At 37.7% G+C, this 19,637-nt stretch overlaps 1 protein-coding gene across 1 annotated transcript in view; it reads right to left on the reverse strand.

The window, feature by feature from the left end:
• Positions 1–2,185: 2,185 nt before the first annotated feature.
• The window catches only part of LOC121305084 (protein mono-ADP-ribosyltransferase PARP4-like), a 69,652-nt gene continuing 52,200 nt past the window's right edge, over positions 2,186–19,637 (reverse strand). The window contains exons 23-30 of the mRNA XM_041236615.1: positions 17,464–17,595; positions 15,653–16,437; positions 12,562–12,606; positions 11,550–11,597; positions 10,833–10,923; positions 10,121–10,223; positions 7,467–7,599; positions 2,186–2,517 (exon numbers count right to left, since the gene is read on the reverse strand). Of these exons, the coding sequence (XP_041092549.1) occupies positions 2,298–2,517; positions 7,467–7,599; positions 10,121–10,223; positions 10,833–10,923; positions 11,550–11,597; positions 12,562–12,606; positions 15,653–16,437; positions 17,464–17,595 (1,557 nt within the window). The 3' untranslated portion in view covers positions 2,186–2,297. The remainder of the gene's footprint in view (positions 2,518–7,466; positions 7,600–10,120; positions 10,224–10,832; positions 10,924–11,549; positions 11,598–12,561; positions 12,607–15,652; positions 16,438–17,463; positions 17,596–19,637) is intronic.

The raw sequence follows: 19,637 nt of genomic DNA on the forward strand, positions 1-19,637 counted from the left end.
AATAGCCCTTCAATAAACACTATAGTGTGAATAGCCCTTTAATAAACATATAGTGTGAATAGCCCTTTAATAAACACTATAGTGTGAATAGCCCTTTAATAAACACTATAGTGTGAATAGCCCTTTAATAAACACTATAGTGTGAATAGCCCTTTAATAAACACTAGTGTGAATAGCCCTTTAATAAACACTATAGTGTGAATAGCCCTTTAATAAACACTAGTGTGAATAGCCCTTCAATAAACACTAGTGTGAATAGCCCTTTAATAAACACTATAGTGTGAATAGCCCTTTAATAAACACTATAGTGTGAATAGCCCTTTAATAAACACTAGTGTGAATAGCCCTTCAATAAACACTATAGTGTGAATAGCCCTTTAATAAACACTATAGTGTGAATAGCCCTTTAATAAACACTATAGTGTGAATAGCCCTTAAACAATGAAAGCCCAATAAACACTATAGTGTGAATAGCCCTTTAATAAACACTATAGTGTGAATAGCCCTTTAATAAACACTAGTGTGAATAGCCCTTCAATAAACACTATAGTGTGAATAGCCCTTTAATAAACACTATAGTGTGAATAGCCCTTTAATAAACACTATAGTGTGAATAGCCCTTTAATAAACACTAGTGTGAATAGCCCTTCAATAAACACTATAGTGTGAATAGTCCTTTAATAAACACTATAGTGTGAATAGCCCTTTAAGCAACTTTTGCTTACTTAATCAACACCACTTATTTATAAACTTATTAAAACACCCTTAAATGTTTTTTTAGTCTAGAAAATTACAGACAATTATTTTATTAATTATAGTTCAAACATCTCTATAAACGCCTCAATCAAGTGGGTTGCATCTACTAAGCTTTTTCTAATGCTTGTTTCCACCTGCACCACACACACATAAGAACATAAGAAAGTTTACAAACGAGAGGAAGCCATTCGGCCCATCTTGCTCGTTTGGTTGTTAGTAGCTTATTGATCCCAGAATCTCATCAAGCAGCTTCTTGAAGGATCCCAGGGTGTCAGCTTCAACAACATTACTGGGGAGTTGATTCCAGACCCTCACAATTCTCTGTGTAAAAAAGTGCCTCCTATTTTCTGTTCTGAATGCCCCTTTGTCTAATCTCCATTTGTGACCCCTGGTCCTTGTTTCTTTTTTCAGGCTGAAAAAGTCCCTTGGGTCGACACTGTCAATACCTTTTAGAATTTTGAATGCTTGAATTAGGTCGCCACGTAGTCTTCTTTGTTCAAGACTGAACAGATTCAATTCTTTTAGCCTGTCTGCATATGACATGCCTTTTAAGCCCGGAATAATTCTGGTCGCTCTTCTTTGCACTCTTTCTACAGCAGCAATATCTTTTTTATAGCGAGGTGACCAGAACTGCACACAACATTCAAGATGAGGTCTTACTAGTGCATTGTACAGTTTTAACATTACTTCCCTTGATTTAAATTCAACACTTTTCACAATGTATCCGAGCATCTTGTTAGCCTTTTTTATAGCTTCCCCACATTGTCTAGATGAAGACATTTCTGAGTCAACAAAAACTCCTAGGTCTTTTTCATAGATTCCTTCTCCAATTTCAGTATTTCCCATATGATATTGTTAGCAGCCACATCTGTTAACTCTCATCTTCCTCTACATCAGACCAGGTCTGCTGTCATTTTCACTCCTAATGTACAATCCCATATGCACTAGACAGTGAAAGATCACCTACACCAGGAGTGTCATGGTCACATTTCTAGGTTTGTTTTTTTTAACTACTGAAATGGAACAAACTTGAAACATTTAATTATCTGCATTTCATGATTTGTAAATGTTTGCATCATGTTTTTTTTATTATTTGTAAATGTTTGCATCATGTTTTTATGATTTGTAAATGTTTGCCTGATTATCATCATGTGATCACTATTATGGTTTCTACTTGCAAACAACAATATTTTTCAACAAAACTTAGAAGTATTGTAAGGTCCCTCAGGTGATAGAATAACACATTTGTATACATATATATATATATATATATATATATATATATATATATATATATATATATATATATATATTATATACAGTATTGAAAAAAAGCAAAACATTTTTATGGTTTCTGAAATACTTTATAATGTTCCACAGAGTGTTCTGAAAAAAAGGACACCGTTTCCAAGATGCTACTGAATCTTTATAGGAAGAGAGTCAACTACAGCCAAAAAACACCTGGTCCTGGGGGAGCATCCCACTGAAAAATGCTTGGTCCTGAATTAATACAATGTCCCTTCTTCATTGGCAGGAATCGGCTAACTGAATCCACCTTTTGGGAAGCAGCCAGGTTTAAAACATGTGATGCCCACTAGATGCAGGGGAGAGTTCTGCTTCACTGGGTCAATACACAGCAGCTGGCGTGTGGTTGATTCCCAGTCTCTTCCAAGCTCCAGTCGCCAGTAAATGGATGGATAGCGCCAGTCTGCCACCTTTACCCAATCCACTGCTTTTTTCACCGAGCCCCAGTGTTCTGATCTGCAAGAAAATAAATCAAAGGGTTGACTTCGTAAGATTGAAAGTCAAAAAATAAAGTGACTAAAACATGATTCTCACTGGACTAAAAATCAGGACATTGCAGAGCTGGTCTTGTAACCTCCCAGATGCTCATGTAAGATGGAGGAAGAAGTAAGCATATCAACTGAGTGCCTTTTCATTTCATTGTACCTTCCTTTTCAAGGGTACCAGACCTTGACGACGTCGAACAACCGTTTCATCCCTTGAGTGACGCGTATTTCCATATATATCTCCAAATACTTCATTCAATCTCAGGCCATTAGTGCTCCAATTTAAAAGAAGTGCATCTGTGCTATGCAGCTACTATGTCTTGCTGACCCATCATTCTGGCAAAAGCAAATGCTGCTCTTTTTAAACAGATTCAGATGCAAATGTGTGGTGTCTATTTCTTGATCGCATTTAATTGCAAATGTACTTACACTTTAACCCAACTCTGGCACCCAGCCCCTATCTCAACCCTCCTAAAGTATACTGGTTGTCAAGTTAATCAGCCAAAGTTCGCACCTGTACTGGTTGTGACATACAGTGGCTCTCAAAAGTATTTACTCCCCTTGGTCTTTTCCACATTGTATTGTGTTACAACATAGAAATTGTTCTAAATTAATTACAAATATAAAACAGAAAATAATTCACCCCCTTTGCTATGACATACCTAAATTAGCTCTGGTGCAACCAATTGTCTTTAGAAGTCACATAATTAGTTGAATGGAGTCCACCTATGTGCAATTAAGGTGTTTCACATGATTTCAGGTTAAATACATCTATCTCTGGGAGGTCCCACAGTTGGTTAGTACACTTCCTAACAAAAACTACATCATGAAGATGAAGGAACATTCAAAGCAAATCCGGAATAAGGTTCTTCAAAAGCACCAAATCAGGGGTAGGATATAAGAACATTTCCAAGGCATTGAATATCCCCCAGAGCACAGTAAAGTCCATTATTAAGAAATGGACAGAATATGACACAACTGTGAATCTGTCTAGAACAGGCCGTCCTCAAAAACGGAGTATCCGGGAGAGAAGGGTGCTAGTCAGGGAGCCCACCAAGAGGCCTATGGCAACTCTAAAGGAGTTACAATCTTCCATGGCTGAGCTGGGAGACACTGTGCATACGGCAACAATAGACCGGGTGCTTCACAAAACTGGCCTTTATGGGAGAGTGGCAAAAAGAAAGCCATTGTTGAAAAAAACTCACATCAAATCTCAGCTAGAGTTTGCCAGAAAGCATGTGCGAGACTCTGAGACCAAGTGGAAGAAGATTCTATGGTCTGATGAGACCAAAATAGAGCTTTTTGGCCTCAACACTAAGCGCAATGATTGTCGCAAGCCTAACACCACACAACATCCTGAGAACATCATCCCTACTGTGAAGCATGGTGGTGGCAGCATCATGCTATGGGGATGCTTCTCTGCGTCAGGGCCTGGAAAGCTAGTGAAGATAGAGGGAAAAATGGATGCAGCAAAGTAGAGAGAAATCCTGGAGGAAAACCTGCTGAAGTCTGCAAGAGACCTGGGTCTTCGGAGAAGATTCATCTTCCAGCAGGACAATGACCCCAAACATACAGCCAAAGCCACACTGGAGTGGCTTAAAAACAAAAAGGTCAATGTCCTGGAGTGGCCCAGTCAAAGCCCAGACCTAAATCCAATTGAGAATATGTGGAAAGAGTTGAAAATTGCTGTTCACCAAAGGTCCCTATCCAACTTGACGGAGCTTGAGCAATTTTGCAAAGAAGAATGGGCAAAAATTGCAGTGTCCAGATGTGCAAAGCATGTAGAAACTCAAATAGACAAATAGAGTCAATAATTGCTGCCAATGGTGCCTCTACCAAATATTGACTCAAGGGGGTGAATACTTATGCAATCAATTATTTTCTGTTTTGTATTTGTAATTAATGTAGAACAATTTGTAGATTTTATTTTTCACTTTGACGTTATGGACTTTTTTTGTGTTGTATTAAATCCATTTTGATTCCATGTTGTAACACAGTAAAATATGGAAAAGTCCAAGGGGGGTGAATACTTTTGAGAGCCACTGAATCTGCACATGTTGGAACACTTGTTAGAGAGAGCAATCTTACTGGCTATTTCAAAACAGGCAAGTTATGTTAATAAACTATAATAATAAAGTAGCATAAAAACAAACGTTAATAAAACTAAAGTAAACATAAGAACATAAGAAAGTTTACAAACAAGAGGAGCCCATTCGGCCCATCTTGCTCGTTTGGTTGTCAGTAGCTTATTGATCCTAGAATCTCATCAAGCAGCTTCTTGAAGGATCCCAGGGTATCAGCTTCAACAACATTACTGGGGAGTTGATTCCAGACCCTCACAATTCTCTGTGTAAAAAAGTGCCTCCTATTTTCTGTTCTGAATGCCCCTTTGTCTAATCTCCATTTGTGACCCCTGGTCCTTGTTTCTTTTTTCAGGCTGAAAAAGTCCCTTGGGTCGACACTGTCAATACCTTTTCGAATTTTGAATGCTTGAATTAGGTCGCCACGTAGTCTTCTTTGTTCAAGACTGAACAGATTCAATTCTTTTAGCCTGTCTGCATATGACATGCCTATTAAGCCCAGAATAATTCTGGTCGCTCTTCTTTGCACTCTTTCTAGAGCAGCAATATCTTTTTTATAGCGAGGTGACCAGAACTGCACACAATATTCAAGATGAGGTCTTACTAGTGCATTGTACAGTTTTAACATTACTTCCCTTGATTTAAATTCAACACTGTTCACAATGTATCCAAGCATCTTGTTAGCCTTTTTTATAACTTCCCCACATTGTCTAGATGAAGACATTTCTGAGTCAACAAAAACTCCTAGGTCTTTTTCATAGATTCCTTCTCCAATTTCAGTATCTCCCATATGATATTTATAATGTACATTTTTATTTCCTGCATGCAGTACCTTACACTTTTCTCTATTAAATGTCATTTGCCATGTGTCTGCCCAGTTCTGAATCTTGTCTAGATCATTTTGAATGACCTTTGCTGCTGCAACAGTGTTTGCCACTCCTCCTACTTTTGTGTCGTCTGTAAATTTAACAAGTTTGCTTACTATACCAGAATCTAAATCATTAATGTAGATTAGGAATAGCAGAGGACCTAATATTGATCCCTGTGGTACACCATTGGTTACCACACTCCATTCTGAGGTTTTTCCTCTAATAAGTACTTTCTGTTTTCTACATGTTAACCACTCCCTAATCCATGTACATGTGTTTCCTTGAATTCCAACTGCGTTCAGTTTGAGAATTAATCTTTTGTGCGGGACTTTGTCAAAAGCTTTCTGGAAATCTAAATAAACCATGTCATATGCTTTGCAATTATCCATTATCGATGTAGCATCCTCAAAAAAATCAAGCAAGTTAGTTAGACACGATCTCCCTTTCCTAAAATCATGTTGACTGTCTCCCAGGACCCTGTTACCATATAGGTAATTTTCCATTTTGGATCTTATTATACTTTCCATAAGTTTGCATATAATAGAAATCAGGCTTACTGGTCTGTAGTTGCCTGGTTCAGTTTTGTTTCCCTTTTTGTGGATCGGTATTACGTTTGCAATTTTCCAGTCTGTCGGTACCACCCCTGTGTCAAGAGACTGCTGCATGATCTTGGTTAGCGGTTTGTAAATTACTTCTTTCATTTCTTTGAGTACTACTGGGAGGATCTCATCCGGCCCAGGGGATTTGTTTATTTTAAGAGCTCCTAGTCCCTTTAACACTTCTGCCTCAGGTATGCTAAATTTATTTAAAACTGGATAGGAACTGGATGACATGTGGGGCATGTTGTCAGTATCTTCCTTTGTAAAAAACCAACACGGTCAAAAGCTTAAATCGCTATGTACTATGGCTATCACAGTGGCAGAGGCAAACATAATGGGTGTTACTTAGGGTTAACTTAAAGGCTATATAAGGACCTTTTGTTTTACTGTGTTACACGTTCCCATGTGTTGCTACAACTGTTTAAATAAGGTGTGTGAATTGTTTTTTTTTTTTTTACATTTTGACCACATCATTCCACTGCCTCCAAGATGGCTTCACTGAAACTACATTTCCCATCATCCTCTTACTCACATACATAACAGATGGATTTACCAGTGAGCAGGATGATGATGGGGAATGTAGTTTGAGTGGTCCATGTGAAGCCATCTTGGAGCTGTAATAGAAACAGCCAGAGAGCACTGCAATTTAAAAGATAATAATTAAAACAAATCACACGCCTTAAACAGCTGTAGCTACACATGGGAACATGTAACACAATAAAATAAAAAGGTCCTTATATACCCATGAATGTTAATAAACTAACTGTCAAACTAAATTAACACAGCACCCCTACACATGTTACAAAATGAAGCAGCACTATACAAGACATGCACGTTATTTAACAGCATGGTGGAGCAACTCACCAGAACGGGAAACACCAAATTGTTAGGTGACTTGTGTCCGATTCAGGTTTTTTTCAAGAGCTCGAACAATTTAAGTTTTTCCAAAGAGAAACATCAGAGCATTTTGCCGTTTTGTTTACATGCTATTTTGTAGCGATGAGATGCACTCTTGAAAATCAGAATACAAAAGAATTCAATGATATGACGGCAATTCTGGAAAGATTTAATAAACCAATCTGTGTCCCTCAAGACACTCTCATGATGACAAGTTGCTTTTTCACAAACAGTACTTTATCCTTGGTGAACAAATCACTATTGGTGCCAAGGTGGTGTCATTTTACATGAGGTTCCTGTGTCTTTAGCCGGAACATTTACAATGGGGAAAAATCGTTTTCATCACAAGGTTGTTCCCTTAGCCGAAGTGTTCTCTTAGGAGGTGTTCCTATATGTGGAGACTACTGTACTTATTTATCAGTGTGCATTATGACCCTGGCCTGTAAACTGCAGAACAGCAATGAGTAAACATACCTTTGATGCACCGTGTCATCTAGTTGAAAGAGAGACTTGAAAATAATTCCTTCCAGTTGCTCCATATATCGTATTAGCTGCAGTGCTAACATCGTTGCAACAAGCCTTAATATTTCTTCACTTGATTTGACACCTATAAAGAGACATTTGTATATGTTTAGTATATGTTTATACAGGTTTTACATTACATTTGATATATATATATGTGTAAACTATAAACCACGACGGGCCGTGTGGTTCCCATGATATATACCATGCCTGGGGTGGTGATAATCACCCCAGACAGGGTATATATCATCGGAACCGCAAGGCCCAAAGTGGTTTATACCACTTATAACACGGCTAACTGTCATTTGTGGGAAGAAAAAATCATTAAAACACATTTAAATCAAGATAAAACCAGAAACTTTTATTGTGTATACATTCGCAGTGTAATATAGTCCCAAATTTAAGTTTCTTTGCACAATTGTCTGCATCTTTCTGTTGGTTGGGTGGTAAGTGAGGACCAGAGGGATTCTATCTGTATGTTGTATATTGTTATAATATAACACATTTTTTCTATTTATATTTGAAATGCGGGATTTAGCTTTAGTGATGATCTTGTCCAGAAAGCCACAATTTCCAAAAAAAAGACACATTTCCTCACTTTTGATGAAGAAATCTTGATCGTCTCTGCAAATAAGTGTGACTCTTAACAGTTGTGAATAGGGAATAGAGTCACGGCAAGCCTTAGGGTGTGAGCAGTCATACTGCATATATGAATGAGAATCAGTTGGTTTGTAGTAGACAGTGGTGTTAATGGTGGAATTCAAAACAGTGATGGAAATGTCTAGGAAAGGTAAACTATTGCCAGTTTCTGATTATGTTCCATGTGAAATCTAGGGCTGGGTGGAAATTTTTTACTGACTGAATGAACTGTTTAAAATACTCACTGGAGTTCGTGGAAATTCCAAAGATGTCGTCTATGTACCTAAGATATAGCCTTGGTGTGTTTCCATTGTATTGCTATAAACATTTGTTTCCAATTGATCCCACAAAAAGGCAGGCATATGATGGTCCCATTTTAGTTCCCATGCTAACACCGCTTACTTGAGGGTAAAAATTACCATCAAAGGAAAAACAATTCAATGTGGGAACAAGTTCAGTCAGTCTCACAAGGTTATCTGTTGGAGGTTCTTTCACTATCCGTTCATCAAGAAAGTGTTTCATTGCAATTAAACCTTCATTATTTGGTATAACACTGTACAGACTTTTAATAATAATATTATTATCACAATGGTGCTGTTCTTTGAAATTATCCAATTGTTTAAGAAAATGTGTAGTCTTTAAAATAGGAGGGCATTAATTCAACAAGGTGTTTGAAGATTTCATCAAGAAACTAGGAGATCATTTAGGTGGGACAGGAACAGGCTGACACAACTGGACGGCCTGGTGTTTGGTTTGTAGACTTTCGGAAGTGAGTAAAAAGGACTGCAATGGGGGTTTCCCACTATTAGATTGCGTGAAGATGTGGGGAACACATTGTTTGAGATAGCATCATTAATAGTGGAAATGACAGTGGCCTGTACACAGTGAGTTCTTAGTGTAGAAATCAGTGTCAGAAAGTTGTTTTGGGCTCTTTTGTACAGAGGTCTTTACTCCAGACAACTACTGCTCCTCCTCTGTCAGAAGGTTTTACTAAAATGTCAAATCGGTTTTGTATGTTTCGCAGTGCAATGTGTTCCTCTTTAGATAGGTTATGCTGTTTCATAGGTTGGTTAAAATGTATTTGTTGAATTTCTCTTTCACATTTGTTGATGAAAAAATCTCATGCTTGGAATTCACCTGAAGGGGGTGTCCCGGTTGGTTTCGTTTGTTTGTATTGATATATCGGGATGCATGGAACTAGTAAGGGGAGTAGATGAGGTATTAGGATCAGTTTCTGTGAAGTGGGCATGTAGACGCAGACGTTGGAAACAATGTTGCATATCATTGATGGCGTGAATTCATCAGCTACCTTTTTTGTTGGTACAAATCTCAGTCCCTTGAACAAAACTGATTGTTCAGCACTGGGGAGTGGCAAGCTTTCAGGACTAGTAACTGCTTTCTGTAGTTGTGTTCTAGTTGTGATGTTCTGATCAGAGATAGAAAGTGTATGCTGCTTACATTTTTCACTGCAGACCATTTCTTACTTTTCGTAATCTTCATAAAATCATAAATATCAGCATTCAGTTCATGAATAAGGCAACGTGCATTGTAATACATGTTGATATTGTTGCTAAGATAATTTTTTTTAAGATGTTCTTAAGTCTTGAATAGTAAAATATAATTAATACCTCTTTGCATTGCCCTATAGCCTATATTCTTTACAATTGCTGCCACAAACAAAAAGTATTCACAGCATACATAAAGTATGTTAGTAACACACACCCTCTACAGCTGAAATTGCACAATTAGAGTGATCAGAACCACCTCCTTATAACCTCAGATTCGAAGACTCTCAATAGCGAGCACTAAAGAATGTTCTAATCAAGCTTTATCACACATGGATAAGCAGACATACACATACTTAGGACATACATGCTGTTACCTCTAATACATCCATATTAACAGTGATATGCATAGTCAACATACTTGGACTCAAGCTTTTGAACAGTACAAAATGAAAACTTTACCTAAAGACAGGATGCCTTTTTCCTTGAGGAAGACATTCGCAAAATAATCCACATCCATCTGTAGTAGGGAGCCCAACTCTGGACTGAACTGCCAGTAGCCGTCCTGCAATACAAGGAAAGAATATAAACTTGCTGTAGAGTGGCACCAAACATATTTATCCATAGTTTAATTATATATTACAGTTCAGTTGTGTATTAGAAGAGGAAATTAGACTATATCCCTGTCGCCAGGGCACTTGCTGTGTATTTTCTATTTCAATATGTTTTCATGCCACAAAACAGGGAGATAAGGTGATGGCAGATTTTTACTGTACCTGCATTTAATATTTCACTTTGGGGCTTAAAGAGCTGGAAACAATGGTCACATTCTCAAAAGAAGTTACACAGAATGGATTTTGAGTGAGAGGTTTGAACATTATCCAGTACAATACAAAAAGAAACAGCTGGTTTAACATTAAAATAATAAATTAAATGATGTCCAGACATACACATTAAATCGGGAACTTCTAAATCTTTAAATAATGTTAACAATTACACATAGTCATTTCGTAAAGAAAGAAATACCTCAATTATCTCCTACGTATTACAACGGTACAGATTACAATCATTCCTCTGAACAAAAATCACTAATCTTAACCGGGTGAGATGTGTGCTCACATAATGAGGCAGCTTTACAAACTGTAACAGTAATGTGGTCAAGAGAACTCATTACCTGATGCTGGAGGTCAAACAGCTGTGTCCAGGGTAACGAGGAGGCTCTGCTTCTTGAAGGGTTATAAAGTTCTTCCCTTGTTTCTAAACTGCTGGAACCAAGTCACATTTACACTTCTGTTAGACAGTACACATTCCCAGCAATTGTATTTTCATTATCCGTTCATGGTATGGCAGTAACCCTATCAGCACCCCGAGGAACATTTGATTCCAGCTTATAAAATGAGTCCATGAACCCTGATCAGCACAACCTGGGGGGAAATGACACCTATATCATCTTCTTTCTACCACTCCAGGAAAACAAACATATGACTGCCGTTCTAAAGGAGCCGCTTCATCCACTGTACTTAATGTTGCATATTTCAAAACCTAATATACAGAAGTATGAACAACAAAAATGAAGTTAAACTCCAATGTACGTGTTGTTCTCTTATTGAGCGTGTGTGTCAATGGCCAAGTTTCCAAGCTGTTTAAAAACTCCCCACAGTCATGACTTATGTGACGCAGCACACCTATACCTCACACTAGTGGAAGTGCGTGGCCAAAACACAGAACGACGTTAAGTAAATCGCCTTCTCACGCTAAAAAGCCATACAATTGACAGGTTTTTTTTTTGTATGGAAACAGGAGTCTGAAAGCCTCATGAGACTTCAGCAATTAAATCCCATTTGTGATGTAAAGTATTATCATAACCCCGAAATAGAAATGTAACCATTACCTCATGGGACAGGAGCCAGGCCTGCATAAAGGGACTGAGTGCTTGTGACTGAAGAAGAAGAAGAATAGTATTATTATTTATTTATTTATTTATTTATTTATTTATTTCGTAGCAGACACCCTTATCCAGGATGACTTACAAATGTTACAAAATATCACAGTACAAAGTATCACATTATAAAATTGTAGCAACAGAATTGGGGTTTCCCCTTGACTACTCGGAGAACCACCCTCACTTTGGTGAGGCCGAACTGATCGACCTTCAAGGCCGGGAAGCGAGGAACTTCCCTCAAGGGGAAGGGGACTTAAGCTGAGGAGAAAGATTTTTGATTTCTGGATGCCAGACATCTGAGAACCATTGATTAAGAAAAATTCCATCAAAACTGCACATATGTAAAAACGGCATCCTTTGGCAATGCAGAATGAGGAATAACAACAGTTCAACATCATTAGCTAAACCATGAAATTGTTTTATATATTTATTTTTAGTTAAGGTGGAATTTCAAGTTGTGTTGGTAAAGTTCAATGTTCTTTCTCTACTAAAATCACTGAATCAGTGTCCACCGTGACTTCATCACAACGTTACTGACAAGACAAGAAGCCAAGTAAACGTGCAACGATAATTATAACAGGGCGACATTTGAGCAGCGGTTGAAGGACCCCTAAACTGGTTACTAAGCAACCCGTCTCAGAGCCTTTAACATGTGAGTTAAAATGCCACCACAAACTGTCAGTGAAATACAGTATTATTTAAGAACCATTCATTTGTTTAAAAAAAAAAAAAACTGGAAAACAGACATGGCATTGAAATAATATTTTATAAACGTTCAGGGACTATCCATCATTTATTTATTTAATAAAAACCGTGGTATTATACCTCTTTTCTGTGACAGAAGCTGAAATAGAAGCTGCTACTGCCAAATTGTAGCAGTTGGCATCTCTGCTGCGGCGATATAAAACCTTTCAGGGTAGAAATAACAAGGGTTTTTATAAGCAGTAAGTGTTAAACTTACCTGATGGGGAAGGCACCTGATCGCTGTTCTGCCGGTACTCTGCGCCTGTAAAGAAAGGAAGTTTAGTTCTGAGCCGTGGTAACTATGTGTGTGTATTGTATGTGTTAAAGCCAATAGGGCGATGAGTATGGAAATGTAATTTAATGACAGTTTATATTGTATTGGTTTAGTCCAGGGGAGGGGCTAATGGAAGCAGGTAAGAATCAGGGGTGCATTCAGCTGGGCGAACATTTGCAAACGGTGGCGAACGCGCTAAAGAGGCAGTTTAACGCGAACAAAAATGGCTACTAGATGGTAGAACATTTCTTTGACTCTCAGCGATGGACAAGTTTTGTCAATGGTTTTACAAAGCAAGAAGCCGAAAGAGTTACATCAGGTATGCTTATATTATATGTTATGTTTATAATATAATGTGAATTAAAAAAAGTTTTTTTTTATATAAAATTGGTAAAATATGTTTAAAAATGGTAAAATGTATAGGCCTATGTATATTGCTGATCATAAACATTAACTATTTAGTCTGAAATGTTCTAATATCTAATTTGTATAAGGGTCCGTTTACATAATTTAAAAAGAAAGAAAAAAAGAAAAATTGGTTAGTTGATATTCTTGATTTTATAAATGGTTACAAACACAGTTACTCATTAAACCGCAGGATTTACACCGCAGCACAAACGAAGCTGCAAGATAGCATACTGCAGTAAATACAAAGCTGCTAATTAAACCACAACCTGGGCTGATACAAGAAAAACAAACAACAAAAAAATAACAAAGCTGGTGAATGTAAGAACGTTTATGAATTTAAAATAAGCGAAGCACTTATTTTAGTGGTGCTTCGCTTATTTTTAAACTCATAAGCGTTCTTAAGGTCACCAGCTTTGTCCTTTTAAATAAAGTGACTAAGGATGATTTCAATATTTTAAATGGGCTACTCAAAACACAGCCTTGCACAGAACTGGCATTGAATGGAGGAATATGTGTAGCATCTCTACAGCTGAACCGTCATGTATTGCATTGTAGGTTTCACTATTAAATCATACCATTATTAAACTATTTCAAAAGTCATGTAGAGTTTCTCATGTTTTATTAGGCTACTCAATATAAAACCTATTTATTAGGCGGATGCTTTTATCTAAGTGACGTTATGTTAAAAATTTCAACCAACTGAACGCTATTAAGGTTGCTATCATCCAAACATTTGTTTAATATGACTGATGAAGCCATTAGTGCAGCTAAATGCGAAGTTGATCTAAGCGCCATTGTTAAATGTTCAGTAAACCGTTCAAGTAGCCTAACACAGTTCACTGTGAACGCTCGCCTAGCTGGGCTGTGGCTCATTTGGGAAGAGAAATAAAGAGAGCCATCTATCAGTGGGTGTCAGAATTCCTCCCTTTAACTGGGGCGGTCTAATTACAGGCTTCAGTTCATGAGCGGAATACAGAAGTTACTTGCCATTGACTGGCACTCACTGTAATGGTGACGGGAGGCCAGCTTCGCTTCTTTTGGAATCATCACATTAATAAATAGCTGTGTTTTGATGTATTTAATATCTGTCGACAAATCCTTCTTAAAGGTAATACTCGCAAAATAATCGCTGCTATTGTGGATGGAAGAATATACATGTGGAATTAAATAGAAATATGAAAGTGGTACAGATATTTTGATAGTCAAGTTCACTGGGTGATTGCACCTGGCTGACGGGTTACTACTGTTTGAGTCATTGGGAAGTGTCTGGAAAGATTCTATTTACACAGAATGAAGAACAACTATAACAAAAAGTTTTATCAAATGAATCAATTACACAGATTGTTAAACAGTGACTGGAAGTGTGGTGTTCTGGGTTTCCTCTATGAGCCCGGTCGTTCTTAATCCAGTGGTCCCCAAAGTAATTTGGGCACAGGCATAAATTGATCTTACTTGCCTGTTTGCAGACACGCTGACTATTGCATAGGTTCTTATCTTAAACACTGCGTTCCTGCAACAGATCCAGTATGTGTGTGTCTGTGTATATAGATTGTGTATATAGAGTTTTAGTGGGAGTTACTCTTGGTACACTCTGATAAGGACATGCCTCAGGAATTATTTGTGCGTGCTGTGCTTATTCTTTAAATAATTTACAAAAAATATGCAATGCAAATATTTTTGAATAGCATGTTTACACAGATAACCGTGAATAAACTAAAATAAAAGAGGACATCGCTTTGTTTCAATTTGGCAAATTTGTCAACACTACTCTGTTTTAAAGATCGCTCATCTCCAGTACAATTATTCAGAGAAAGTGGATTCGTAACTAAATATACTACGGGGTTTCACTTGCCTGGTGAAATTAAAAAATATAGCGAGAGAGAATTAAATTCTAAATACTGAAATGTATTATTTTTCTCAATAACAGTCGGCGAAATTCAGTGCTTACCCGGCATATTAACACCCCAACTCTGCTTACGAATGATTGGACAGCTGCCAGATCTTTCATTTTTCATGCAGAATATGGTGTACACCCTCTGCTTGCTTATGATTGGACAGCTGTGTAAAACTTGGCAGATATTTGACTCTCCTGTTGGTTAAACTTACTGTCAGTCAGTACTTGCAGATAAAACAGACACAGTTTATGTCCCACCCAGCTAATTTATGATTGGACTACCGCACAGAAAATGCAGATATTCAATTGGTTGATCGTATCGCTGAGGTCCTTCAAGAAAAAAAGAAAAAATGTCGAGTACGTACAAGCACAGCATAAGCGAGCAGCGCTGTCAACAGACTGCTGTGGCGCTTTTGTTGGAAAACTTGTTTAAAGCTTTCTTTATTTTCCCACACTACAACCCATAATTTAAAAACAGCTGCTGCGGGCACGATGGCCTGGCTTCACGGGCACGAGTTTACCCGCGGGCACCACTTTGAGGACCACTGCCTTAATCCCACATGGTGACTACTACTATGACTACGACTATTAATAACAATAATAATAATAATAATAATAATAATAATAATAATAATAATAATAATAATATTAATAATAATTAGATTTTATTGGGAATTTAAACAAAATACTGCAGGTAAAAAAGTAAAATGTACAAGTGAAAAAATGACTTACTTAATTTTTGATTTTCGAAGTTTTGTTTGTAGCTGGCTCATCTCAACTGTGTCAACGACTGGAGCAAATTGGGTAGGTAATGAAGACTCATTCACCAGTGAGGTCAATTCATCATTACAGACCAAATGCTTAAAGTTGGTGAGTGATGATAATGGGTCTTTACTTTCATGTAAACTGCACTCTTCTGGAACAGCTGTGTTAGAGATTCCCAGACAAAGACCATTGCTGCTATCAATTTCTACAAGTCCTGAATCAATGCAGGGAGACTGTACAAACATCCTGCCACTGGAGAATGCAAAACTACTCGCTGGCTGACCAAAGATATTTTTGCCCGATTTAATGCCTGATCCGCTGACTAAAGTTGCATTTGCAGGAGCTGAAACTGCAGGAGTATTACCAAAAGCACTGCAGCTACCAAACCTAAAAGCGCCCTTGGAAAATTCTGAATAGGGATTGGAAGGAAGTTGCTGTCCAAAGCCAAAGCCTGAGAAAGGTTGAGTATAGCCACTGCTTTCAGTCATTTCCAAGGCAGGTCCTCTACCAACAGGACTAGAGGAGCTGAAAACAACAGGAGCTGAAACTGTGTTCTGTGTTCTTTCTATTCCTGTAACAGCAGAATGTGCAAAATCTTCAGGAATAGTCTTGCTGTAGCAGAGACGAGGAGGAGGAGGAGGAGGAGGAGAGGAACACATCTTTAGACATCCGGCAGCTTGATAGGTGAACAATGGCACTGGAAGACCACCTGGTACTTGGGGAATGGGTTCAGGGCCTGGAAAACTCTGCTGCTGTTGAAAAGAAATAGATTTTGTTTTACATTTATAAGAAGGGAGCAAACAAATATCTAAGGCTATTGCTACCAAAAGACTGGGGCACATGGATGGACTTAGAGAAAAGCATTCTAAATGTGACAGCATCTCCCTGACGTCCTCTCCTGCAAAGAAAATTGTAAGTAACTATTTTATATGAATTGTAAGGCTGAGAATATGAAGCAAATCTTTTAATAAAATATTTTTTATGCCTAAAACTGTTACTTGTTGCCTTTTGCTGTACATATTCACATATCTGATTACCGTAAAACTTCAAATAATCGCCTGTCACCAATATGCGCCAGGTCTGCTGGCAAATATTGTAACTAAACGCCGGGTCTCTGTCATTACCATTGAAGCTGAGGAAGATGAGGAGGAGCTTGAGCGTAATGAACTGCTAATAAGTGGCAGCGATGAAAGTGACTCTCAGGATTAATAAAATAATAATAATAATAATAATAATAGAAAATGTAATTTAAGGTAGGCATGTAATGCATATTTGTTTAATGCAGTTATTACGTTATTAAAAGTTCATTAAGTGTGCTGAAAGTAGGCCCGATACAAACCTCTTGGTGTATTTCAGTGTGTTTTGTTCTATTAACAATGTACAAGTTTGAGATTAAACAATACATTACTTTTGATAATACATATTGCTTTTATTGTTCATTTTTAAAAATATTTTAGAAGAGGTTTTGTTATCTTCAGTCTGTTCAGTAATACTCCTTTCAGAGGAAGCCTCTCTAGATTTTTGATTCACTGGTATTTTTCTCCCACTGGGAATGTACACTAGAGTAACTTTTTAAATTGTATTCTACAGATCAACTGTAGAACACACACATGTCTGTGGCTAGGCTGTGTGTTTCTAGTACATCTGAGAGGTTTAATGACTTGTTTGCCAGGTGTGTGTACATCCCTTGAAGCTATTCTTTCTGGATGATCGCATGCCTATGAATGTCATTGGTGTAAGCAGTGTAATAGACGACTAAATGCTGGGTCAATCTTTACCGCAAAGGCGTCGTGGTGTTTAGGATCCCTCCATAAACCTGTCTCAAGTTCAACAGCACCTCCTCCTTCTTCTTTCCACATACAATCTGACGTGGGAACATCCTGGCTGCTACAGAGGCACAATTCTTCTTCCTGTTTTTCCATGGAAAATGCCTAATTTAATAAGTGCAGTTGACATTTTTTGGTAAAGTCTTTTACAACACACAACATTAAATAACTAATACACTCTAAGACCCTCACATTGTCCACATGATTGCCAGGTGGCAGAACAGAATGATGTCACTCGGAAACAGGGATCATTGTTTTCCGCAATAAAAAAAAATGAAATTCTCAGATAAAAAAAGAAAAATCTGTTATTCCGCAAGTAAAATATGGGCTAAAAATAACTTTTGCTGCCACATTATAAGACGCACAAACAGTGCTACTGGGTAACAGTTACCACAGGAAGTACTTGATGTTGTTCTTGTTACACTTGCTGTGTCTCTGTTTTATTTTAGTTTACAACTAATTATTCTTAAACTGTAACCTTACACTGTATTCCAGTGTAACATGTGCAAGTCGCTTTGGATAAAACGCGTCTGTTAAATAAATACAAAGCAAGTTACAAGCTTACCAGAGCCTTTAATCAATAAAACAAACAAATGTACTTTTTAAAAATTTTATTCATGTTAGTTCAACTCCCAGTTAGTCTTCATCATCCGGACGGCTATTGTTAAAATAGAGCTGCAGCATTCCAGCTACAATTGGTCTCTTTGGAATGGCACCACCTCCCTAATGTGCTTGCAAAATAAAAGCTCCAGCTGCTGGTTGATCCACTTTGTACAGAGAATGCTGGCTTTCACACATTTTGACAAAATTAGAAACCGTTTCCCACTGTTCTTTGGCAGTTGTACGATGCTGAAATGCTGCAAACACAGTGGTCTGCTTCAGTGTTTTCGATGGCCTTGCTGTTTCAGCCTAATCTTGTTTACGTTTCCTTGCATTCAGTTTATGTTTGGAGTTTCCTATGTGTTCTACAGTGGTCTACCTACAAGTGTAACGACACATTACCATCGGCATGAAATTCGTCCTTGCCAAACTCGCTGACTCAATCTTTAGGGGTGATTTAAAAATTTTTTTTGGCGTTTTTGAACAGCTCTGAATAGTGAAGTAAAGTGAACTTGAATACCGGAAGCAGTTTTATTAGGCAGGTATGTTTATGTAAATTTAAAGCACAGTTGTCTATATTAATGTTTATATATTATACATGTATTGATTTGGTTATTATCAAACAAAGCAAAAAAGACTTGCATGTTTTTTGCCCGCCAAACATTCAGTCTGTGTTTTTCCATGTTATCATAGAAAATCAATTTTTTTTTTTTGTGTGTTATTCTGCAGCAAACTGATTCCTAGGATCCCTGCTCATAAGAATACATCCACTCATTCACATCAGACATTTAACTTAGATCCACTTTTGGTTTTTTCTAATAGCTATTCTAACAATACAACGTGGCTCTCAAAAGTATTCACCCCCCTTGGACTTTTCCACATTTTATTGTGTTACAACATGGAATCAAAATGGATTTAATTAGTGAGTTTTTGCCACCGATCAACACAAACAAAGTCCATATTGTCAACGTGAAAAATAAAATCTAGAAATTGTTCTAAATTAATTACAAGTACAAAACAGAAAATAATCGATTGCTTTAGTATTCAACCCCTTGAGTCAATATTTGGTAGAGGCACCTTTGGCAGCAATTACAGCCATGACTCTGTTTGAATAAGTCACTACCAGTTTTGCACATCTGGACACTGCAATTTTTGCCCATTCTTCTTTGCAAAATTGCTCAAGCTCCGTCAAGTTGGATGGGGACCTTTGGTGAACAGCAATTTTCAACTCTTTCCACATATTCTCAATTGTATTGAGGTCCAGGCTTTGACTGGGCCACTCCAGGACATTGACCTTTTTGTTTTTAAGCCACTCCATTGTGGCTTTGGCTGAATGTTTGGGGTCATTGTCCTGCTGGAAGATGAATCTTCTCCCAAGACCCAGGTCTCTTGCAGACTTCAGTAGGTTTTCCTTCAGGATTTCTCTCTACTTTGCTGCATCCATTTTGCCCTCTGTCTTCACGAGCTTTCCAGGCCCTGATGCAGAGGAGCACCTCATAGCATGATGCTGCCACCACCATGCTTCA

The sequence above is a fragment of the Polyodon spathula genome, chromosome 41, assembly GCF_017654505.1.
Source record: "Polyodon spathula isolate WHYD16114869_AA chromosome 41, ASM1765450v1, whole genome shotgun sequence".
In the NCBI taxonomy this organism is placed as follows: domain Eukaryota; kingdom Metazoa; phylum Chordata; class Actinopteri; order Acipenseriformes; family Polyodontidae; genus Polyodon; species Polyodon spathula.